This window comes from Stegostoma tigrinum, chromosome 21 (assembly GCF_030684315.1).
Source record: "Stegostoma tigrinum isolate sSteTig4 chromosome 21, sSteTig4.hap1, whole genome shotgun sequence".
Lineage (NCBI taxonomy): Eukaryota > Metazoa > Chordata > Chondrichthyes > Orectolobiformes > Stegostomatidae > Stegostoma > Stegostoma tigrinum.
In genome coordinates, this window is record NC_081374.1 from 28,768,614 (window position 1) to 28,789,244 (window position 20,631).

The 20,631-nt window shown below is 40.1% G+C and overlaps 1 protein-coding gene across 2 annotated transcripts in view; it reads left to right on the forward strand.

Moving 5' to 3' along the window:
- The window catches only part of itpr3 (inositol 1,4,5-trisphosphate receptor, type 3), a 252,243-nt gene that overhangs the window by 170,444 nt on the left and 61,168 nt on the right, over nt 1–20,631 (forward strand). For both annotated transcript variants that reach the window (XM_059653417.1, XM_059653416.1), the window contains 7 exons: nt 6,741–6,941; nt 7,055–7,306; nt 9,111–9,236; nt 11,071–11,196; nt 12,728–12,848; nt 15,988–16,169; nt 18,298–18,446. In XM_059653417.1, coding sequence (XP_059509400.1) covers nt 6,741–6,941; nt 7,055–7,306; nt 9,111–9,236; nt 11,071–11,196; nt 12,728–12,848; nt 15,988–16,169; nt 18,298–18,446 — 1,157 coding nt within the window. The remainder of the gene's footprint in view (nt 1–6,740; nt 6,942–7,054; nt 7,307–9,110; nt 9,237–11,070; nt 11,197–12,727; nt 12,849–15,987; nt 16,170–18,297; nt 18,447–20,631) is intronic.

The following is a 20,631-nucleotide window of genomic DNA, read 5'->3' on the forward strand; positions in this document are numbered from 1 at the left end:
CCCCTTCCCCTACTGCATCCCTAAACCAGCCCAGTTCATCCCCTCCCCCCACTGCACCACACAACCAGCCCAGCTCTTCCCCCCCACCCACTGCATCCCAAAACCAGTCCAACCTGTCTCTGCCTCCCTAACTGGTTCTTCCTCTCACCCATCCCTTCCTCCCACCCCAAGCCGCACTCCCAGCTACCTACTAACCTCATCCCACCTCCTTGACCTGTCCGTCTTCCCTGGACTGACCTATCCCCTCCCTACCTCCCCACCTACACCCTCTCCACCTATCTTCTTTACTCTCCATTTTCGGTCCGCCTCCCCCTCTCTCCCTATTTATTCCAGTTCCCTCCCCCCATCCCCCTCTCTGATGAAGGGTCTAGGCCCGAAACGTCAGCTTTTGTGCTCCTGAGATGCTGCTTGGCCTGCTGTGTTCATCCAGCCTCACATTTTAGTATTTTGTAATCACATTGTTTCTCCCCCACTGTTCTAGAATATTATTGGAATTATTTAATGCCTTGGCATTACCAATCCTAAACAAAATTGGACTTGACTTATAGTGAGATAGTTTAATAAAAAGATGCAAGGGGTAAATAATATTTGAATGAAATTTGTTTCTGGATTAATTTTGCAATTAACGAGAGCCACCTAGTGAATAGCACAGATTCCATAAAAATGTCGTCAATAAAAATAATTAAAACAGAAAATGCTCCATAAATTTAGCATTGATGGAGAGTTAACATCTACATTGCCCACTTGCAATTGTTGGGCTGAGTCCCATTTAGCAGCCCTTAACTGAGCTCTTAAGGGCGCCTCTGGTAGTGAGACAGTACGGTCAGTAATGGCCCCTAAGTGATCAGAGTTTAATTTTGGTAGATGCAAGAAGATACAAGGGTTTGGGAATGCCACCTCCATGCCTAATTATGCGCTTTTCCTACCTCCAAGCTTGCCATCTCCAGTGGTAGAACATTCTTCTTTCTTTGCAGTTTTAATGCTACTATAAGAGAACACATACACAACTCCCATTAAATACTTAAATTCTTTTCTATTTATTAATTCTACCCATAAAATCTTCAATGTCTGCTTATCTCCTGCAATCATTTCATATCCTTTTAAGTTGAGTGTCCCTGAAGTTAATTCATCAGAGTGAAATGTAAATGTTTGTGTAAACAATGATTATGCCGCACATCCTAAAATATCCTTCTTGTCATGCTATTTACACTTCCATTTCTGATTTTCTACTCATGATTTAATTGCTTTAGTTTTCTCTTTCCTATAATACCTGAAACACAATGTCTGTCCATTAAGCTATTCTGTTCCTTTTCATAGAGCCACAGAGTCATACAGTATGGAAACGGACCTTTCAATCCAACTAGTCCATGCTGAACATAATCCCAAACTAAACTAGTCCCACCTGCCTGCTCCTGGTCCATATCCCTCCAAACCTTTCCTGTTCAAGTACTTATCCAAGTGCCTTTTTAAACATTGTAATTGTGCCCACATATACCACTTGCTCAAGAAATTCATTGCACGCATGTGCCACCCTCTGTGTAAAAAAAATGCCCCTTTTAAATCTCTGTCCTCTAACCCTAAATGTGTCCCCAGTTTTGAAATTCCTCCTGTCGCAGGGAAAAGACACCTACTACTAATCCTAACTATACTCCCCATCATGATTTTACTAACCTCTATAAGGTCACCTCTCAACCTTCTATTGCTCCAGTGAAAAATATTCCAATGTATCCAGCCTTCCTTTATAACTCGAACCTTCCATACTCAGCAACATCCTGGTAAATCTGTTCTGAACCCTCTCCAGCTGGATAGTATCCTTTCTATATCATGGTGATTAGAACTTCACACAGCACTCCAGAAGAGGCCTCACCAACATATTGTACAACTTCAACATGATTTCCCAACTCTGATACTCAAAGGACTAAGCAATGAAAGCAAGCCTACTAAACACCTTTTTAATCACTCTGTGTATGTATGATGCAACTTCAAAGAATTTTATACCTGAATAGCTCGGTCCCTCTGTTCTACAACTCTACTCTAGGCCCTACTATTAATTATTTAAGCTCTACCCTTGTTTGTTGTACCAAAATGCAGTAACTCGCATTTATCTAGAGAAAACTCTGTCAGCTATTTTTCAACCTATTGACACATTTGATCAAGATCCCTTTGTAATCTTAGAAAACTTTCTTCAATGTCTACTATGCCACCAATTTTGGTGTCTTTCGCAAACTTATTAACCATGCCCTCTATATTCTCATCCAAATCATTTGTATAAGTGACAACAAAAGAGGACCCAGAATCCATCTGTGTGGAACACTGGGGGTGACAGGCCCCCTGTCTGAAAAACAACTCTCCACCAACATTGTCTCTTGACATCAAGCCAATTATGTATCCAGTTGGCATGCTCACCGTGAATCCCATGTGGCCTTACTTTACAAATTTGCCTGCCACGCAGACCCTTGTTGAAGTCTTTACTAAAGTCCAAGTAAACAACAGCTACTGCTCTGCCATCATCAGCCTTTTTGGTAACTTCCTCAAAAAACTTAATCACATTTGTGAGACACGATTTTCCTTGCACAAAATCATGCTGACTATCGGTAATCAATTTTTGCCTCTCTAAATGTCTATAAACCCTATCTTTTATAATCACCTCGAACAATTTACCTATAACTGAAGTCAGACTCACAGGTCTTTTATTCCCTGGCTTCTCCTTACCACCCTACTTAAGCAAGTGTACAACATTAGTCAGCCTACAATCATCAGGTAACTCATCTGTAGTAATAGATGATGCACATATTTCTGCAGGGGACCTTACAACTTCTTCCCTTACTTCCTACAACACCCTGGGATACTTTATGTCAGGTTCCAGAGATGTTTCCACTTTTATATTCTCTAAGACATCCAGAACATTCTCTTCTATAAGACAGTCATCGCTATTTATTTCCCTGTGTTCTCTAGCCTTCATTTCTTTCTCTACAGTAGAAACCGATGCAAAATATTCACTTAGAACCTCTCCCATCTCTTGGGTTCAACCCGAAGATAACCTCCTTGAATTTTAAGAGGTCCTACCCTCTCTCTAGTTACCCTCTTGCTCTGAATGTCCTTGTAGAATCTCTTTGGATTGTCATTAAGCTTATCTGCCAATGCTATCTCATATCCCATCTTTGCTTTCCTGATTTCTCTCTTAAGAATGCCATGACACTATTTATATTGATTAAGAGATTCATTTGAACCAAGCCGTCTGTAACTAAAATAAGATTCTCTTTTATTCTTCACCTGAATCTCAATATCATTACTCATTATTGTTCCTTAATCTTACCAGTCTTACCCATCACTCTATCAGGAAAATAATGCCCCTGAACTCTTGTTTTTATTTTATAATTCACATTTATTCACAATTTTTTGGAATTATTGAAGCAGTTGGAATAGCAGTTGGGGATTCAAGGAATCAAAGGATTTGAAGGGATAAGCAAAAACAGACTATTAAATTGGATGATCAATGATGATCATAATGATGGAAAAGCAGCCTTGAGAGGCTGAGTGACCTACTCTGCTGTTATTTTCTGTTTGACCTCAGCACCCTCTTTCCTTGCCATTTAATGCCCTTGTGGTTTATTTATTCACCCTTTCCACTTGGCCCTGAGTCTCAGCTAGATTACATAGAGCCCTATCCAACAGAACAATGGTGCCACTGTCCCACCGTCCCTCTTTCCACACCTCTCCTTATGCCTGAGGCTTGCATATCTGAAATGCTTATCTCTAAGTTAGTTTGAATAAGAGATTAATATATTGAGGCCTTTAAAGAAAAGCTCCTAGCTGTCTCTTACTAGAGATCCTGCCCACCCTTTTTGTGCTGATGATTCCAAAATGGAAGCAAATTACCGAATCCTCAATTTTCCTTTCTGTTATCTTTTCAAACCAGTTCAAAATGTACCCTCATCAGGTGAGCCAGAAATTATGTGGGCCAATCAATTCTGCTTGTAAAGGATGCTTAGTGAATGCTCTGTAACTATCACATTGCACATCCTTTTTTCTGCCAAGGTATTATGATCAGTATTCTTGCTGTCCTTCCTCTGGTCTTCATCTTATAAATGCCCCACCTCATAATCCACTGTGTTAATATCGGAGCTGCTGTTGCTCTCTCGGCCACACAGAAAAATTCCATATGTGCGTAGATCTTGACCCACGCCCAACTATACTTTGAGAAACCAATCAACTGTCCTGGTAGACTCCCACCAAAAGCGGGAGCTTTGGGAAACTGACTCTTTGAATGGTACTGTCTGTTGTGCTTATAGCAACAAACCCTTCGTAATGTTTTGTTTCTTTAGTGCACAAGTAGGTAAGTCTGTTGCTTAATTGCAAGCAGATCTACATCAATGTATCATAGGTACATAGCTTAAATATTTTCATACCACAAGAAAAATGACTTCCACAGCAGCTGCATGAGAGAATTAACTTGCTTATATGCATGATGTTATTTTAGAAGATTCTCTCTGTAATGCTGAACTATTGTTTTCATAGTTTATTTAATCTAGGGACATGTAGAAATTTTGAGTCCAAACAAACATTATTTAACTTCAAAATATGGTACAGAAAATCAGTTCTAGTATCAGACTAAAGAAACAAATGAGCAAAAACTGCCCAGTTTCTTTTGTGACCTGACACAGATGAACTATTCCCAGGCTAGTCACCATTAGAAAAATGCAGTAATGAACATTCAAGCGATGAATGACCAACACCATGAGCTACAGTTTGATTTTGGCTCTCATAATTTTTGGCTACCAGCACTTAAATGCAGGAAAATCCTGATTGCTGTCGATTTCACTGTGGATGGTTCTATGTTTCTATGTTTTCATGAGGTTAATGGAGGTGAGGTGGTGAAACAGCCCCAGGGAATGGCACAATTAACAACAATTTAGGTGATACATAACTCCTTTTGTTCCTTTCATGAACCCCCTAAGATGTAATAGCACATGTCCCCAGGAATGTCTGGGAGGAGGCTATGTTCCCCACTGAGTTAAATTTCAACACAGCCTACTGTTAACAGAGTAAGCAACCATACTGGTCTCCATGGAACCCAAGGCAAAATGTCACATTTTGAACCAGACTCAAACTATTGGTATCCTGCCAACATCAGCCAGATGATTTTTTTATTGAGTGTATTCCACACAGACTCAATATTACTGGCAGCGTGTTTCATTTTCATTCATGTTTAGCATTCACAGCTAAGTGCTATCTCATTGCCAGCTCGGGGATATCTTCAAATCAAATTGCTGTCAGTCTGATGAGGTGAATCTAGTGTGATAGGATTTCAGTTACGAGATCGCACTCAGGTAAAGCATATAAAGGATAGGACTGTATTTTACAGGTACAGGTTTCAACAATAATGACAATGACTTATACTTACCTACTGCCTTTAAGGTAATAAAACATCCTCAACTGCTTCTCAGGAGCATCATAAAACAAAGCACGTACCAAGCCACAAGTTCAAATACAAAAGTTGATATAAGAGATAAATGTTAAGAAGTGTTTCATAGGATGAAGATGAGGTAGAGAAGCAGAAAGTAGAGAGATATTCCAGAATCTAGAGGTAGGACAACACCAGCAGTGGTTGAATATTTAAATCGGGAATGCTTAAGAGACCCAAATTATAAGAGTGCAGATATCCTGTAGGGTTTTATGGCCAGACGAGATTATAGTGAGGGATTTGAAAATGAGGTTTAGAAACAAAGTTGAGATGTTGTTTGACCATGAGCCAATGTGGGTGAGTAGGCATAGGGTAAATTGGGATAAGATTAAATGAATTTCATAATATTTCCCTGCACAAGTATTCAATCTTATGGATTATTTGCACCCAAGCAGGATCTTTGAAAGATGCCTTGTATCCATTTTCATAGCCTAAGCTGATGGTGAAAGTGATGCCAATATTGAATTCAGGAAAAATAAAAACAAGACAAAGTCAGTCTTGGTGATGATCTGGTTTCGCTGCTGCTGACCTTCATTATATTTACCATGAGAAAAAAATACTCCACTTTAGAAACAATTACCTGGATTTTCCTGGAGCCATGAAAAGACTACAGCATTTCTAAAGTGGCAGATGGAAACTTGATTCGGAAGACCTGCCTCGAACAGAAACTGGAGAGAGATCAGGCAAAGAATGCGACTTACTTCTTTGGGCGTCCCAAACTCACCAGATCTGTTAAACTCAGTGCAATGCCTAAGTAAACCTCCTGCTCACTGCAGTAAGGACCTTATCCTGCTGCGTGTGTGTGTAAGAAGTTTTGAGAATAAACATAAATGTTTTTGTCATGCAGATATGACCTATGGAAATGTCAAGTCACTTAAATCCCCTGGCCTTGAAATTTGAAGTAAAAAGGTGCCTGTCTGTGCTTGTCTGTTATTCTCAACATGATCCCAGTTGATGATATTACTGATCAAGTCTGATCCCAGACTGAAATCTAGCTTGAAAGATCATATTTTTCTAATTTAGTGTGGTGAACTTTCACTAAAACACGAGAATGCAATGCTGCAGATTTGGGATTAACAATAAAATGCAATTGTATTACACATAAGCAATGAAGATGAAATAGAACACATCAAGTGTCTTATCAAAAATAATTTGTTTTCTGAGGCTGACCGACACCTTGTCCTTATTTCAGCGATTGCTGATGCTGCACAATGTTCATTGTGATATGATGCATTTGTGGTACCTTTTATACAATGTAACTCATTTACTCTTGCAGCTTTTGGATGCTGAGACCATGCAGCACATCTTCACAAACAATTATCAGCTCTGTTCAGAAATAAGTGAAACAGTCTTGCAGCATTTTGTGCAGTGCTGCGCAACACATGGCCGCCATGTAAAGTATCTGGAGTTCCTGCAGACCATAATAAAAGCTGAGGGAAAGTATGTCAAAAAATGTCAAGACATGGTGATGACAGAGGTAAAAGCAATTAAAGGCACCTGACAATATTTGATGTTTTACTTTCACTGTTACTCCGACCCAACTAGTAAAGACTGTTGTAATTCTGACCACCATATGTTTTATCCCAACAGCTGAGCAGTGCAGGGGATGATGTTGTTGTCTTCTACAATGACAAGGCATCATTTCAGACCATGTTGGAAATGATGAATGCTGCAAGAGATGGTGTGGAGACAAACAGTCCACTGGCATATCATATTTTACTGGTAGAATTGCTCGCAGCCTGTGCTGAGGGCAAGAATGTTTATACAGAAATCAAGTGTACTTCATTGTTGCCTTTGGAGGACGTTGTGCGTGTGGTCACTCATGAAGACTGTATAACAGAGGTATTGCCGCCTTGTACAAATTGAATTAACATTGCAGTCAAATGGTTCTAGCAATTAGGTTGGTATAGGGGAATGCATTGGCAAAATCAAGGAGACAAAAAAAATAGAATTTGGTAACTGATTTGAAATTTTTTGCAATTGATAATTAAATTTGCAATAAAGTAACTGGTGTGGAGCAGGTGGATCTGGGTGAGTTATGATTGACATGCAAACAGTAAAAAGGGTGTCAGTAAGCTCAAACGGCTTGACAGTGATTTGCAATATAGAGTGATGCGAAGAGTAACAGCTGAGACTAGCATGAAGGTGCACAGGGTGGCACGGTGGCTCAGTGGTTAGCACTACAGCCTCACAGTGCTAGGGACCCAGGCTCAACTCCAGCCTTGGGCGACTGTCCGTGTGGAGTTTGCGCATTCTACCTGTGTCTGTGTGGGTTTCCTCTGGGTGCTCCAGTTTCCTCCCACAGTCCAAAGATGTGCAGGCTAGGTGGATTGGCCATGGTAAATTACCTGTTGTGTTCACGGGTGTGTGGGATATAGGGGAATGAGTCTGGGTTGGATGTTTCAAGGGGCGGTGTGGACTTGTTAGGCCAAAGGGCCTGTTTCCACACTGTAGGGAATCTAATTTAAAAAAAAGGTCTTGTCTTCTCATCTCAGACAGCCAGGTTAAATTCACCACCACTCATCTCTCTCTCTCTCTCTTGAATGGGAGAGCAGTCCGATGGTCCTCTGCAACTACGTCAACTTAACCTTTAGCTTAGATTGTAAGAACATAACTCACTTAACTAAGCATTACAGGAAAAATGTACAATGAATGTGATATTTGGAAACTGACAAAATGCCTATAAATTTAATGTTATTCCTTCATTTAAGTGTATATTTGGGCACGGTAGTGGCATTTATAAGATGGAACCTCAATGCTTGTAAGTTTCCGTATCTAAAGCATAGGGAAAATGAGAAAGTTGACCTCAACAAATGTTAATGATTAACATAGACTGAAGCATGTAAATTGACTGGTTTATAAGACCACTCAATCTCTCTGAATTTTTCTTATACTCAGTGTATCAGTTACTTCCTCCCTACTCCCAAACAATACTCCTCACCCATTACATCCTATGATCCCATTAGTGGATAGACTCAAATTTTTGCCCCGTGAATGGCTGTTCTTCTTTCCGGTAGCTGATAACTGGAAGCAATGGACCAAGTAGGTGATGCTGTTTACATTGTGAAGATACACAGCTGTTTAAGACATAGCCACGCAGAGCAGACCCCACATGCTGAATGACAAACATGCTGAGCATCATCCTCATGACGGCAGTTCCTTTCTATATGTGGAGTAGAAAATTAACTCCATTTTAGAAGCATTTTTTAATGCTTCAAAAGCCACTGTACATGTCAGAATCTATGGTAATGCCCAATTCTCAAACCTGAATTGTGCACCAGGTATGATTTACAGACTTTTACAGAGGCACCATTCGGTAAAGATGAATAGCATTTTCTTGGAAGCTGCACGCTGCAGTCGCATTTTTCCTATTCAGCTGGCAGGAAGCCCTGTTTTAGCTCATAAAATATTTTTGACAATATTTTTCTAGTTTTGCTGATATTAGCAAAAAAGTGCAGAAATGTAGAGGTGGCAAGTTCATACTCATCTACTGTTAACCAAGTATAGCAAACATAGAAAAATAAAACTCTTAAGGGAAAGGATTCAATGGCAATTTTGAAAGGCAAAAGTCATAGATTAACAACATGACTGTAAAATATCTTTATTCCTATAGATGTTTAAATGTACTTTTTTTTGTCATTATTAGGTGAAAATAGCCTATGTTAATTTTGTGAATCACTGCTATGTGGACACAGAAGTGGAAATGAAGGAGATTTATACCAGTAACCACATCTGGAAGCTTTTTGAGAACTTCACAGTGGACATGGCTCGGGTAGGTCTGTGAAAGGTTGCCAGAGATAATGCTGAGAGTAGACTAAACGTAGAGAATGTAATATACCAGAGACTAGGAAAGTAATATTCACGTAAAATAATTTTGCTCAGAAATTTGCTTGAATAGAAGTATCCAAAGCCTTTTTTGCCTGTATGGGGCATACAGATGGGCATCATGAATGTGTGTTGACCGTGCTTAAAAAATATAAAGCAAAGCTTATTAATTTGCTGAAGTTTTCTAACATACCCACCAATTAACGGTAAAGTAAATTCATCTGTCACCTGCAGATACATAAAATCAAAACGGACAAAGCAAGTCAATAAAAAGTCAAGATAATAAAGTGTGACGCTGGATGAACACAGCAGGCCCAGCAGCATCTCAGGAGCACAAAAGCTGACGTTTCGGGCCTAGACCCTTCATGCCCGAAACGTCAGCTTTTGTGCTCCTGAAATGCTGCTGGGCCTGCTGTGTTCATCCAGCCTCACATTTTATTATCTTGGAATTCTCCAGCATCTGCAGTTCCCATTATCTCTCAATAAAAAGTCAAGCCATGTTGACCAGGGCATTGAGACTTTCACTGCCAGAATAGAAAAGCTGCCTTCGGTTGGAAAGTTAAATGCTATCAACATTCTACTCAAATTTCTGAGAGTTAATAAGTTATGACTCTGTAATTATTTTGTAGTTTAGTCCAGTTTAATTTGTACAGAAACTGCAGCATTTTTAACAAAAAAGGAAAAAGGCAGAATAATCCTCTCCCACGAGGTAGTGGGAAGTGGTAATAATTGCACAAGTTGACCTTAGAGAGATACTCACCCTCTTCTTACCACTCTTGAATTAAATTCTGGGTGAGAAGATCCATTGGGCATTTTCTTGATTCACCAGCAATCACTGTCCTTCAGTGGTCAATTAATGGCTACCTGAGGGCCTTAATGTGCAACAAGCCCAATTATCTGGTTCCCAGCAGGCGAGAAAACCGTGATATACCTGCTAGTTTGGGGACTCCTCCAGTTATCTTGATCTATGGCAGTCAGAGGCAGGGATGTTGTGGCAAGGGAATAGCCTCAAAAGACTACCAGACTGCTCTTATCTTTGCCTATCCTGACCTCTCTATCCCCATGACCCCATTCACCAAGAAGCAGAAAAAAAATTATCTTCTTGCAGTTCCAGAAATGTAAACTTTGATTGACCACCTGTTAGGATCCAAAAGCTCCCAGCCACTTACTGGGGAATAGCTATTTCGAACCCAGGACTGTTGAACCCTGCAATAGCCCAAAAGCTTGCCAATCGATTCTTAACAAGCTAACAGGTATCCAGCCTGGTGAGCATTCTCGGGTATTGGGAGCAACAAGTCAGCCGCCATTGAATACACCCAAGCTGTGTTTAAACTGAGAACTGCAGAAGAGTGGCCAGTGTTGAACCACAGATTCATAGAATCATGGACTCCTTACCGTGAGGAAACAGGCCAATCAGCCCACTAAGCCCACATTGACCCACCAAAGAGTGTTCTACCCAGAGTAACTTTCCTGCCCTATTCCTGTAACCCTGAATTTACCATGGCTAATCCACCTGGCCTGCACATCTCTGGACACAATGGGCAATTTAGCATGGCCAGTCTACCATCCTGTGGAAGGAAATTGGAGCATCAGGAGGAAACCCATACAGAAAGTCACCCAAGGATGGAATCAAACCCTTGGCACTGTGAGGCAGCAGTACTAACCACAATAATTTTGACTGTAAACATGAAGCATAGTTAGTCTTCATTATTTGTTCAGAGTTTCAAATAGCTAATTCAAGAGTTAATGCAAATTGTCTTTTATCGTTTAAATCATGCAAGGTTTGTAGCAAAAGGGAGAAAAGGCTTTCAGATCCTACTATGGAGAAATATGTAGTGACTGTTGTCATGGATACCATCAATGCATTCTTCAATTCACCCTTCTCTGAAAACAGCACATCACTACAGGTAACTCACTGAGGAATCTGCGTTATTAAGCATCAAGCAAAACAACAATTATCATCTTTTCAGTGATGCCTGTACCTTTGCCTCATATTTCTAACTTGTTCAAAATCTCTCAGATGCGGGGAAGCAGTAGGTTTCTGGTGGATTTGTTGTTTGACTTTTGTTGTTGGCTCCACTGATGAGGAAAACACATCAATAACTTCCCTAATTAACTCCTAGCAAATACAACATGTAGAAATAGCTGGAAAATGGACTTTCCATTCATAACAAAGGACACCATTCATTAAGTCTGTTATGTAGGAGTGCAAATCAGTCTCTGTCCAAGAAACGGATTAACAATCTGAAAAGGATGCTGTTATATAAGATTTGAAAGCGTATGAAAGAGGTTTGATATTACAATTGTCCTATGACATACCCCGCGTGATGTTAATTAGGGGAGGCAGAGTTTTAACTCCTTGAGCATCAGTAAGGTGTGTGAAATCTAGAAGTCAAAATTGTTCAAAATGCTGCTAGGTTTTACCTCCCCAGTGTGTGCCAGGTGTCACTCTTGTGTCGCTGCCTGGGAATCTACCTTTTGACGGGCTCTGATTCTTGTCAGACAGGGACTGCTAAGTAAGAGGATGCAGGACTAGGCCTGTTTAATCCCTAACCTCTGGAAGAAGAGGGACTCATGGCTGGTGGCTGGTGATTATAGATAGAGAGGCATAGGAGGGTAGGCGCATGATGGGAGAGACCAGAAGACTTGAGAGTGTTGTATAGCTGTCCGATCTTTGGTAGTGACAGAGCACGTATGCTGGATGCAGCGGTTAACAAGAGAGCACTTAATGGCTGAATCAAGCAGTCCATATCTTCTTTCCACCAGTTTGTTCTGCAAAGCCTGATCTCTTCTTCCAGAGGTTAGGGATTAGACCTACCTTAGTCCTGTATCTTCTTACTTAGCAGTCTCTGCCTGACCAGAATCATAGATCAAAGTGGAGCTGCTAATCTCATTGTCAAATTTAAATTGGTGACCTACTTCCAGAGAGTGCATTCATTGCTTGGCCTCCCTTACTACTCCTGAAAAGCTGCAAATGGGCACATTGAAGCCAGACCGAGGTCAGGTTTCAGATTTTACAACTTTAACCTTCCATCTAACCCACAGCCAACAAATCTATGTAATTAAACTCCCACCCTCAGGGCTGTGTCTCAGGAATTTGACAAAATTCGCCCTGCAAATATAATGCGCTCAAATCCTCTTTTCAGCTATTTATTGTGCAGTTTTGGCAGGTTATATTACTGGCAAATGAACATAAGGATATTTTGCACAAGAGATTTATGAAGAAAATGGAACATTTCACATTGTTGCTTCAGAGCTGTGTAAATAATATTAACATATTTTTGTATTTAGTTTGGTGCCTCATGCCAAAATCTCCGAAGAGTAATAAACATATGAACAATTTCTCCAGTTTTCATTCTTAATATGGATAGGCACACAATAGGTTGTTTTATTTTTGCCTGCATAATAATTGCATGTTTTGCTTCTAATTTCTTGTAGACACACCAGTCTATTGTCATACAGCTTCTGCAGTCCACATGCCGGCTTCTGGATTGCTCCTGGCTGCAACAGCAGCAAAAGTCTTCAGTGGAAATCTGCATTAGGACATTAGCTCTGATGGGTAAGGCAAACAATCCTTATGGTAAGAAATCAAAAATCATAATAAATTACCCAGGTTAGCCAATACACAGCCCATACACTTGGAACATTGGATCTTACAGCTAGGAGCAGCAATAGGCTATTCGACCCTTCCAGCCTGTTCTGCTATTCAGTAAGATCATTGTAGATCTGGTTGTGATGTAAACCTGACATTCCTGTCTGCCCCATATAACCTTTGATTTTCTATCTGCATCTATCAACTCTGACTTGCATAAATTCCATGACCCAGCCTCCACTGCTTTCTGGGGAAGAGTCCTACATGGCCATTGAAAGAAAAAGATCTTCTCCTGATTATGTTATTATTTCCCAAGTATCCTGCCATAATATCCTTAACTTTCCTATGATAGACGTTAGGCCCCATGGGCTGTAGTTTCCCCCTTTCTGTCTCCTTCCTTTCTTGAATAAAAGTATTGCATTAGTTATTTTCTGTTCCACTGTGGAACTTTGGAAGATTGTAACCAATGTCTGTGCTATTGCTGTGACCATCTGGTCATGGGGAGCTATAAGACCTGAGGTCAAATAATTTTCCTATATCTTTTGATGCAGGTGATGACGATTCCTTCAAGTTCCAATGTTCCATTCACCTCTTGCTTGTAAAATACCTTTGGGAAGTTTTCTAAGCCTTCTATAGTGAAGGCAGACACAAAATTCGTGTTCCAGTATCTCTCTCCAAAGATCCAACACTAGATCTGGCTATACCTTTTGAAATGCTTACAGAATCATTGACCGTCTGTTTTTTCTATTATTATCTAGCTTTCTCTCATTCTAATCTTATTCTTGTTTTCAAAATTAAACATTCATTACTGGTTCTTAAAATTGACAATCTTCTGATTTAACACTAATCTTTGCAGATTTCTGCAGTGTTCCTTTCAATTTGTTACTGTTTTTAAATTCCTTATTCAACCACAGAAGATGCAGCCTTCTTTCTTTAGTCTTTCCTTCTTTATTTCCCACAACAACGCATCTTTGCTGAGAGATATTAAATATCTTAAAAGTCTTTGACTGCACCTCTATAGTCCTATCTGTTGAGCAAGCTCCCAGTTCACTTTAGGCAGTCCTGCCTTCATTTTACAGTTGCTTTTATTCAGGAATTTCTTCAGATAAATTAGAGACGTGGTATTTCTCAACTGGCATCAGCAATGATAGAGAATGATATATAGTTCCTTGCTCGAACATGCTTGCTCGGATCACTGTTGTGAATAGGCTGCAGCTGTTTCCTTTTCTGTCCCTGAACCGTAGGCATTTTCTAATTAAGCTGTTTAGAGATGTCATTACACACCTCTGGAGCAGATGGAACTTGAATCCAAGCTTCCTGGTTCAGAGGTAAGGACTGTAAGCTTTTATTTCTGCCTTCTCTCATCAGAACATCAATAACCCAAAACAGCTCCAACAACAGAGTAAACCCAGTTATTCTTTATTGAAGCTAGGTACATTATAAAATACTGCAATGATAACAATAATACATCGCAGGCTTACCTACACAATACATAACAATTGCAAGTGACCCAGTTCACAGAGAATTGTCCAAGTGTCAAACCAAAACAAGTGATCAGCCTGCTCCATCCTAATCTCTAGTCATTGATTAGGTGACTCCAATTCTTGAGCGAGCTAGCTATCACCCTGAAGCACAATCTTTTACGTTCCCTTCCACATATGCAGCCTGCATGATGAATCCTGATACTATCCAGCCTTCAGTGAGTGATCAGTTGACCAGTGGCAAACTTCACATTGTGTCACCTTTGCCATGGTCAAATGACCTTTTACCCATTAGGTTCTCTAGTTGTTGTGTTGGAAAGAGACTTAACCAAATCCTGCCTGCAATCTAAAATGCAATGTAATGGAATACTCCCACTTGCCTGGATGGGTGCAGTCTCCAACAACACTCAAGATGCTTGACACTGTCCAGCACAATGCAGCTTCTTGATTGGCACCACATCCACATATATCCATTCCCCTCCACTGCCGATGCTCAGTAGCAACAGTGTGTTCTACCTGCATGATACACTGCAGAAATTCACTAAAGAAACTCAGATAGCACTTTACAAACCCATGACCACTTGCAAATAGAAGGACAAGGGCAGCAGACACATGGGGACACCTCCACCTGCAAGACCATTCAGCATCCTGACTTGGAAATGTATCGTTGTTCCTTCACATTGCTGAGTCAAAATCCTGGAATTCCTGTCTTAAGGGGATTGTGGGTTAACCCATAGCACATGGACGGCAGCAGTTCAAAGAAGGCAGCTCATCACCACCTTCTCAAGGGCAACTTTGGACAGGCAGTAAACATGCTGACCAGCTGCTAGTGCCCACGTCCCATGAATGAATAAAAAATAACTCTCAATTTAACCAACCTTGGTTGCAGCTAGCCTGCTCATGGCTGTTTATGCAGGCTATTTCCTTGCAGCTTTTGTGGCATCAAAAATCAGCCATATAATATTTACACTGTATGACTCTGTGGTCAACTGCCCATTGTTTTGCTGACAGATGGTCAAATATCACCTTGTGCCTGGACGGACTCAACCCAAACATACTGTCATCTTGCTGAGTTGTAATATTCAACTTAAACACATATTTCCTCAGATAACACTGTCACCATCTGACCAATTGACCTTTCAATAGACCTTTCCTAAGTCTTTTCCCATTTTAGTTGATCCAGCAAATTTAGGCTCATTACCTATAGGATACTACCCCTGCTCCCAAGAGCCCTGATCATTCTGCTTTTTTAAAACCAAGCAGTCTGCCATCCAAAGTACTACTCAAACCTGGGTCTGCTTCGTCTCAAGGATCAGAAAAGATTGAGCATTTGCAGTATAATATAGCCTGACCACCGCATTGACAAGGCATTATTTTGTATAAACCTGCAAGTCTCAGTAAATTATTTGGGTTATTATTTGTTGATGTGGTAGCTTATTTGGATGCTACATTTCATTATTTTAAAGGTGATGTAAGGGCCTAATGTCAGTGCATATAATTATACCAGCGTTTAGATTGGCTAAATGCACAGGAGTGTCTCCAGGAACCTGTGGAATCCTGCTGCTTAGCTTACCTCGCTAGACTTGTTTCCCAAATAGTGTAACCTTGTGGTTTCTCCTTTTTAGCAAAAAACCGCTCGTTGCCCCTTCCATTAGACCTAGAGAGTCTGGTTCGTACCTTGTTAGACAACCAGTCATTGGCATCTCAGAGAACTGCTCCAAATTGGAAGACGAGCACCCGAGCTTTTCCTCGCACTGCATGTACACAGCAACAGTGGGACTACAAGAATATCATTGAAAAACTGCAGGTTTGCTACATCTGTTTATCATTGTGTTTTAAAAAAGGAAGACATTTTATAAAAGCTCAAATGCCCTGCATTTAATAATTTGCTATACAGTGCCTGATTTTTAAAAATGCCTCAAGTGAACACCTCCGGAATCACTGTTGTATCATCCTTACCCTCAAACCTAGAAAATTTTGCTTTTTGACATTTGTTGAATTTCCTGAAGTTTTTCATTTCACTGTGATGGCAGTTGAGACTCTGGGCTTCTGGTGCATTCTGGATAATGTGTCCCTTTTACAAGTCTTGAGTGACTGTCAGCGTGGAGTTTGCACATTCTCCCCATGTCTGCGGCATTTCCTCCGGCTGCTCCGGTTTCGTCCCACAGTCCAAAGATATGAAGGCCAGGTGGATTGGCCATGAGAAATGCAGAAATAGGGTAGGGCAGGGTGGGGAATTCAATGTGTTTCTATGATAACTCAGTATAGTTGTGATAATGTTAATGTCTGTAATTTAAATCCAGTGTTAATATGAATGTGTGTACCAGGCTGAAAGGAGGGCAACACAGCTGGAATGGTTTTGTGATCCTCTTTCAGGAATAAAGCTAGGTGCTTTGCTTTTGCTTCTTGTAGAATTAACCGTCTTTTGCTGCTTCCTAAATGTTCTTGTTGCTATTCTGCGTCTGTTCGCAATCTGCAGTCTGCCATACATACTCTCTCTGTGCTCAGTGACCTTCACCGGTGGTCAGTGCACCTCCTGCATTTAGTCATTTGCTGTATTGACTAGACTAGATTTACATAATCGTGAAAGCTGACACAGTGGCAGTAGGGTTTTCTGTCCTGGATTGCACGTTCCTTTTAAGCTCTGTTCCCTTTACTTCACCAATCAGTTGGCAAAGCAATTGAGTAACACAGTAAAAAGTCAAAACCAGGTATGGATCATCAAATTCTTTTATTTTGCAGATGTCAGGTAAACATGCAAAGTCATAATTACAACAAACATCACTTAACTTGATAATTTAACTTCAAATCCTTTCTTCTCACCAAACAATATACTAAATTATAATAACTCGTTCTCAAATATTATGTAAGAGGGAATCTGGAATTTTCATATCCTCATCATTAAGTCATTTCAGACTAGTGATGCACCTTTTTGAAGTGCAGTCATGTGGCAACCAATATACACAGATCAAGGTTCCCTAATGAGCAATGAGATCAGTGAATAAATCCATTTAGGTGATTGAAACATAAAGGTTGGCTTGGATGCTGGCAGAACTCCCCTACTTTACTTCGAATATTGCCATGGAATCTTTATATCCACTCAAAAGATTGGAATTGTTCAAGATCCCATCCTAAAGACAGCACCTCTAGCAATACAGTGCTGTTTTATTATTGCACTGTATGTTAAATCTGTGAAAGATTACTAGACCCCAGCATGATCTGAGTTCATGGTGAAAATATTGCTGTCAACTCACCTTGGCAACTGAAGTCTTGCATTTGGAATTTGTCTTTTCATTCCCTGTCTCACATGGAATTGATCTGTGAATACCTCAGCCCTCTCTCTAGCTGGAGGTACTGGACTCCAACAAAGGAACTATGCAAAGCCTCAACAGTAACTGAACGGTGACTGCTTCTGAGTAGAAGTACTAAGTCCGATGCCATTCCACTTAGTTTTCCTGACAATTCCTACCACACTAATACTGGTTTACTTTTTAACATGTTGTGCCATTGTGAGGTGGATTTTATACTTTGGTTCATTCATTCCAATTCAAAAGTGATTCTTTAGCATAACAACTTAAATAACTCAATTAATCTATGTTTTCCGGAAGTCCTTACATCCTCCATCACTACTGGCCAAACCCACAATTCCGAGCAAATTCCGAGCTTGTGTTTCTGACAAATGAGCCCAATCAATTATGTTGCCTTTACAGTATGTAATGCTTATTATAAGGTCACCTCATGAAATCACTTGTTGATCATAGTCTTTCTACATTGGAGAATAGATTGGTGAAAGTGATGAATTTTGAATATACAATGTGGTTAAGATCCCCCAGTGAGAAACATGTTATAACAGTGATTCAATGTGTATGTAGCAGTGGCACTTGGATGTTTATTTCACCGGCAGAGCTTACTTATTCTTGTTTAATTCTCTGCAGGATATCATAACAACCCTGGAAGATCGCCTTCAACCACTGGTGGAGGCTGAGCTCTCTGTTCTTATTGATGTCATGCATAAGCCAGAACTTTTGTTTATGGAGGGAACAGAAGCCAGGTTACGGTGTGAAAGTGGTGGATTCATCTCCAAGTAAGTGGGAAAACTGCAATAAATGAATTGATTGACAAGTTAATTATTTATAATATTGCTAGTGTTATTTAAGGGAAGATGCTGGTCAGGACAGCAGGGGATCTTCCTAGCCTTTGAACAATACTGTGAAGCTTTTACATACCCTTGTGCAGGTAAATAGGTCTCCACACAATGCAATGTTCTGTTTTAATTTTACAAAGTGGAAACCTTCTAGTCCTGGATTGAAGCTTGAATGCTTTCATGAGAAAATGAAATAATTTGCACCCTGTAGTGGAGCAAGTTCTCTCTTAGAAATAAGCCTGAAGAAAATTAATGCTGATGTATGCTTCAGTGACAATGAAGCCCATTTTTTGCTTTGTGTGACTGATCACTGGATAAAGATAATGGTTGAGATAGAGTTAGCTCTAATGATCTATCACAGTTTGGCTTTCATAAACTTGCAAAGGAAGCATGAAGGTTTGTGAACATCATCTGAAATCCAAGAATATTTTACAAGCAGTAACTCACTTTAACGTGGCTGCTTTATTCTGTTATAAGACTTTTTTAAATTGTTGAATGGCCAAGCAATAATAATGCTACAAAGTCTGCAAAAGTTCTGCAGGGCACCTTTGTTTACAATGATTTGGAATAACCATCTTCTGAAGAGAACATCAATTGTTGCCTTTTTTAATTGTTGACAGTACATCTAGAATTCTGACATTACAGTAGTTAATAAGACAATTGTTAATATAGTGTGTACTTAAGCATTTTTAAAAACTTAGTATATCAATTCCAGAATACACTGTACACACTGTACATATGGCAGCTGAACATGACAATATTATAGACAACAGAATAGCCTTGATGCAATGATTTTCATCTGGTGGAATTTTTTCCATATTTTAGAGGGTGAAGATTAGCATTTCAGGTGACAATTAATTAACAGGCCCTCACAACCGTCAAGAAAACTTGCCATTTGCTTCTATCAGCTCCTTAAAAGGTGAAGGAAGAGCATAGTTGAGTTTCTTGTTAAATGACAGGCCTTAACACTGGTGTCTGAGCCACTAGAAGCCACCACCCAATCAGAGGCTAACAGCCTCCAAGTCGTAAAGTTAGGGATCCAGTGGCAAGGCAGGGAATATGTTTTATCCTCTTCTCGCAGAGTGTAGTTGCTTGGAAGGTGAATTAGGAGGTCTCTGATCCCCTAAATTGTCTCTGATTTCCTAGATTGGGACAATTGATTGGCTTCTCTCTCTAACCCAGCAGGATGCTGTCCCTGATTTCCCATTTGAAAAATTAGCCACCTTTCTCATCCAGCAGGTCAGTGGATGATTAGGGAGGTTCTGAGATGAGACCCTTAAGCTAATTGTCTTCTTAGGTGCCTTAGTTGGTGACAGGTCAAGGAGGCGGCATATGGCCCTTCTTACCCAGGGAGTAGTAAGAGTGGGGTGAGTTCCTCTCAGTGGCCAATTTGCCTCATTGTTTCCCCTTCTCACCCAACCCTCTATACCCCTCCGTGGAGGAGAAAATCATGTCCATAGTATTTGCTGAAGTTTAAAAGGACACCGTGTTTACCTTGTTCATTTAGACAGGGTAAATAGATTTCTTGTTAAGACCATCAAAGCTGTCCTGGAAAATGGAAGTTGATTGTGAAACATGCAATGTACTATAAACTGTTACAAAGTTTTCCTGTCTACTGTGGCTGTCATGGTCCTTAAAATATTAGTTGAGAGATACAGTAGGCTACAACATATTTCTTCCCTGCTTCTCCCAGTCATCCACAAAGTGATGGAAGGTAGTCATAAAAATTCAATAGCATTGTGCAAGGAAGAGCAGAGGAGTTCTGATAGTGTCATTGTTCCAACATTTATCATGCTAACAATAACAACAAAGCATTAACAAATTAACATCAGCATTCACCTTGATAGTAATCGCACCTACACTCTGAAATAAATCATTAGCTGCAGATAGCACTATGTAATTGTGAATTCTTTGTTTGTGCATGAATGACCTGCTCACTGACATTCAGCCTGGATTCTATCTGAATCGATCTACTTTACATATCATCATGGTTTTGAACCCGACAAAGAGTGAAATGTAGGAAATAAAATGATCGTAGCTTCACTCAAAATCAAGGAGCATTAGACAGCTTGTGACACCAGGAAACTTAGCAAAGTCACACTTAATGGGAGTTCAGTGGTTTGAA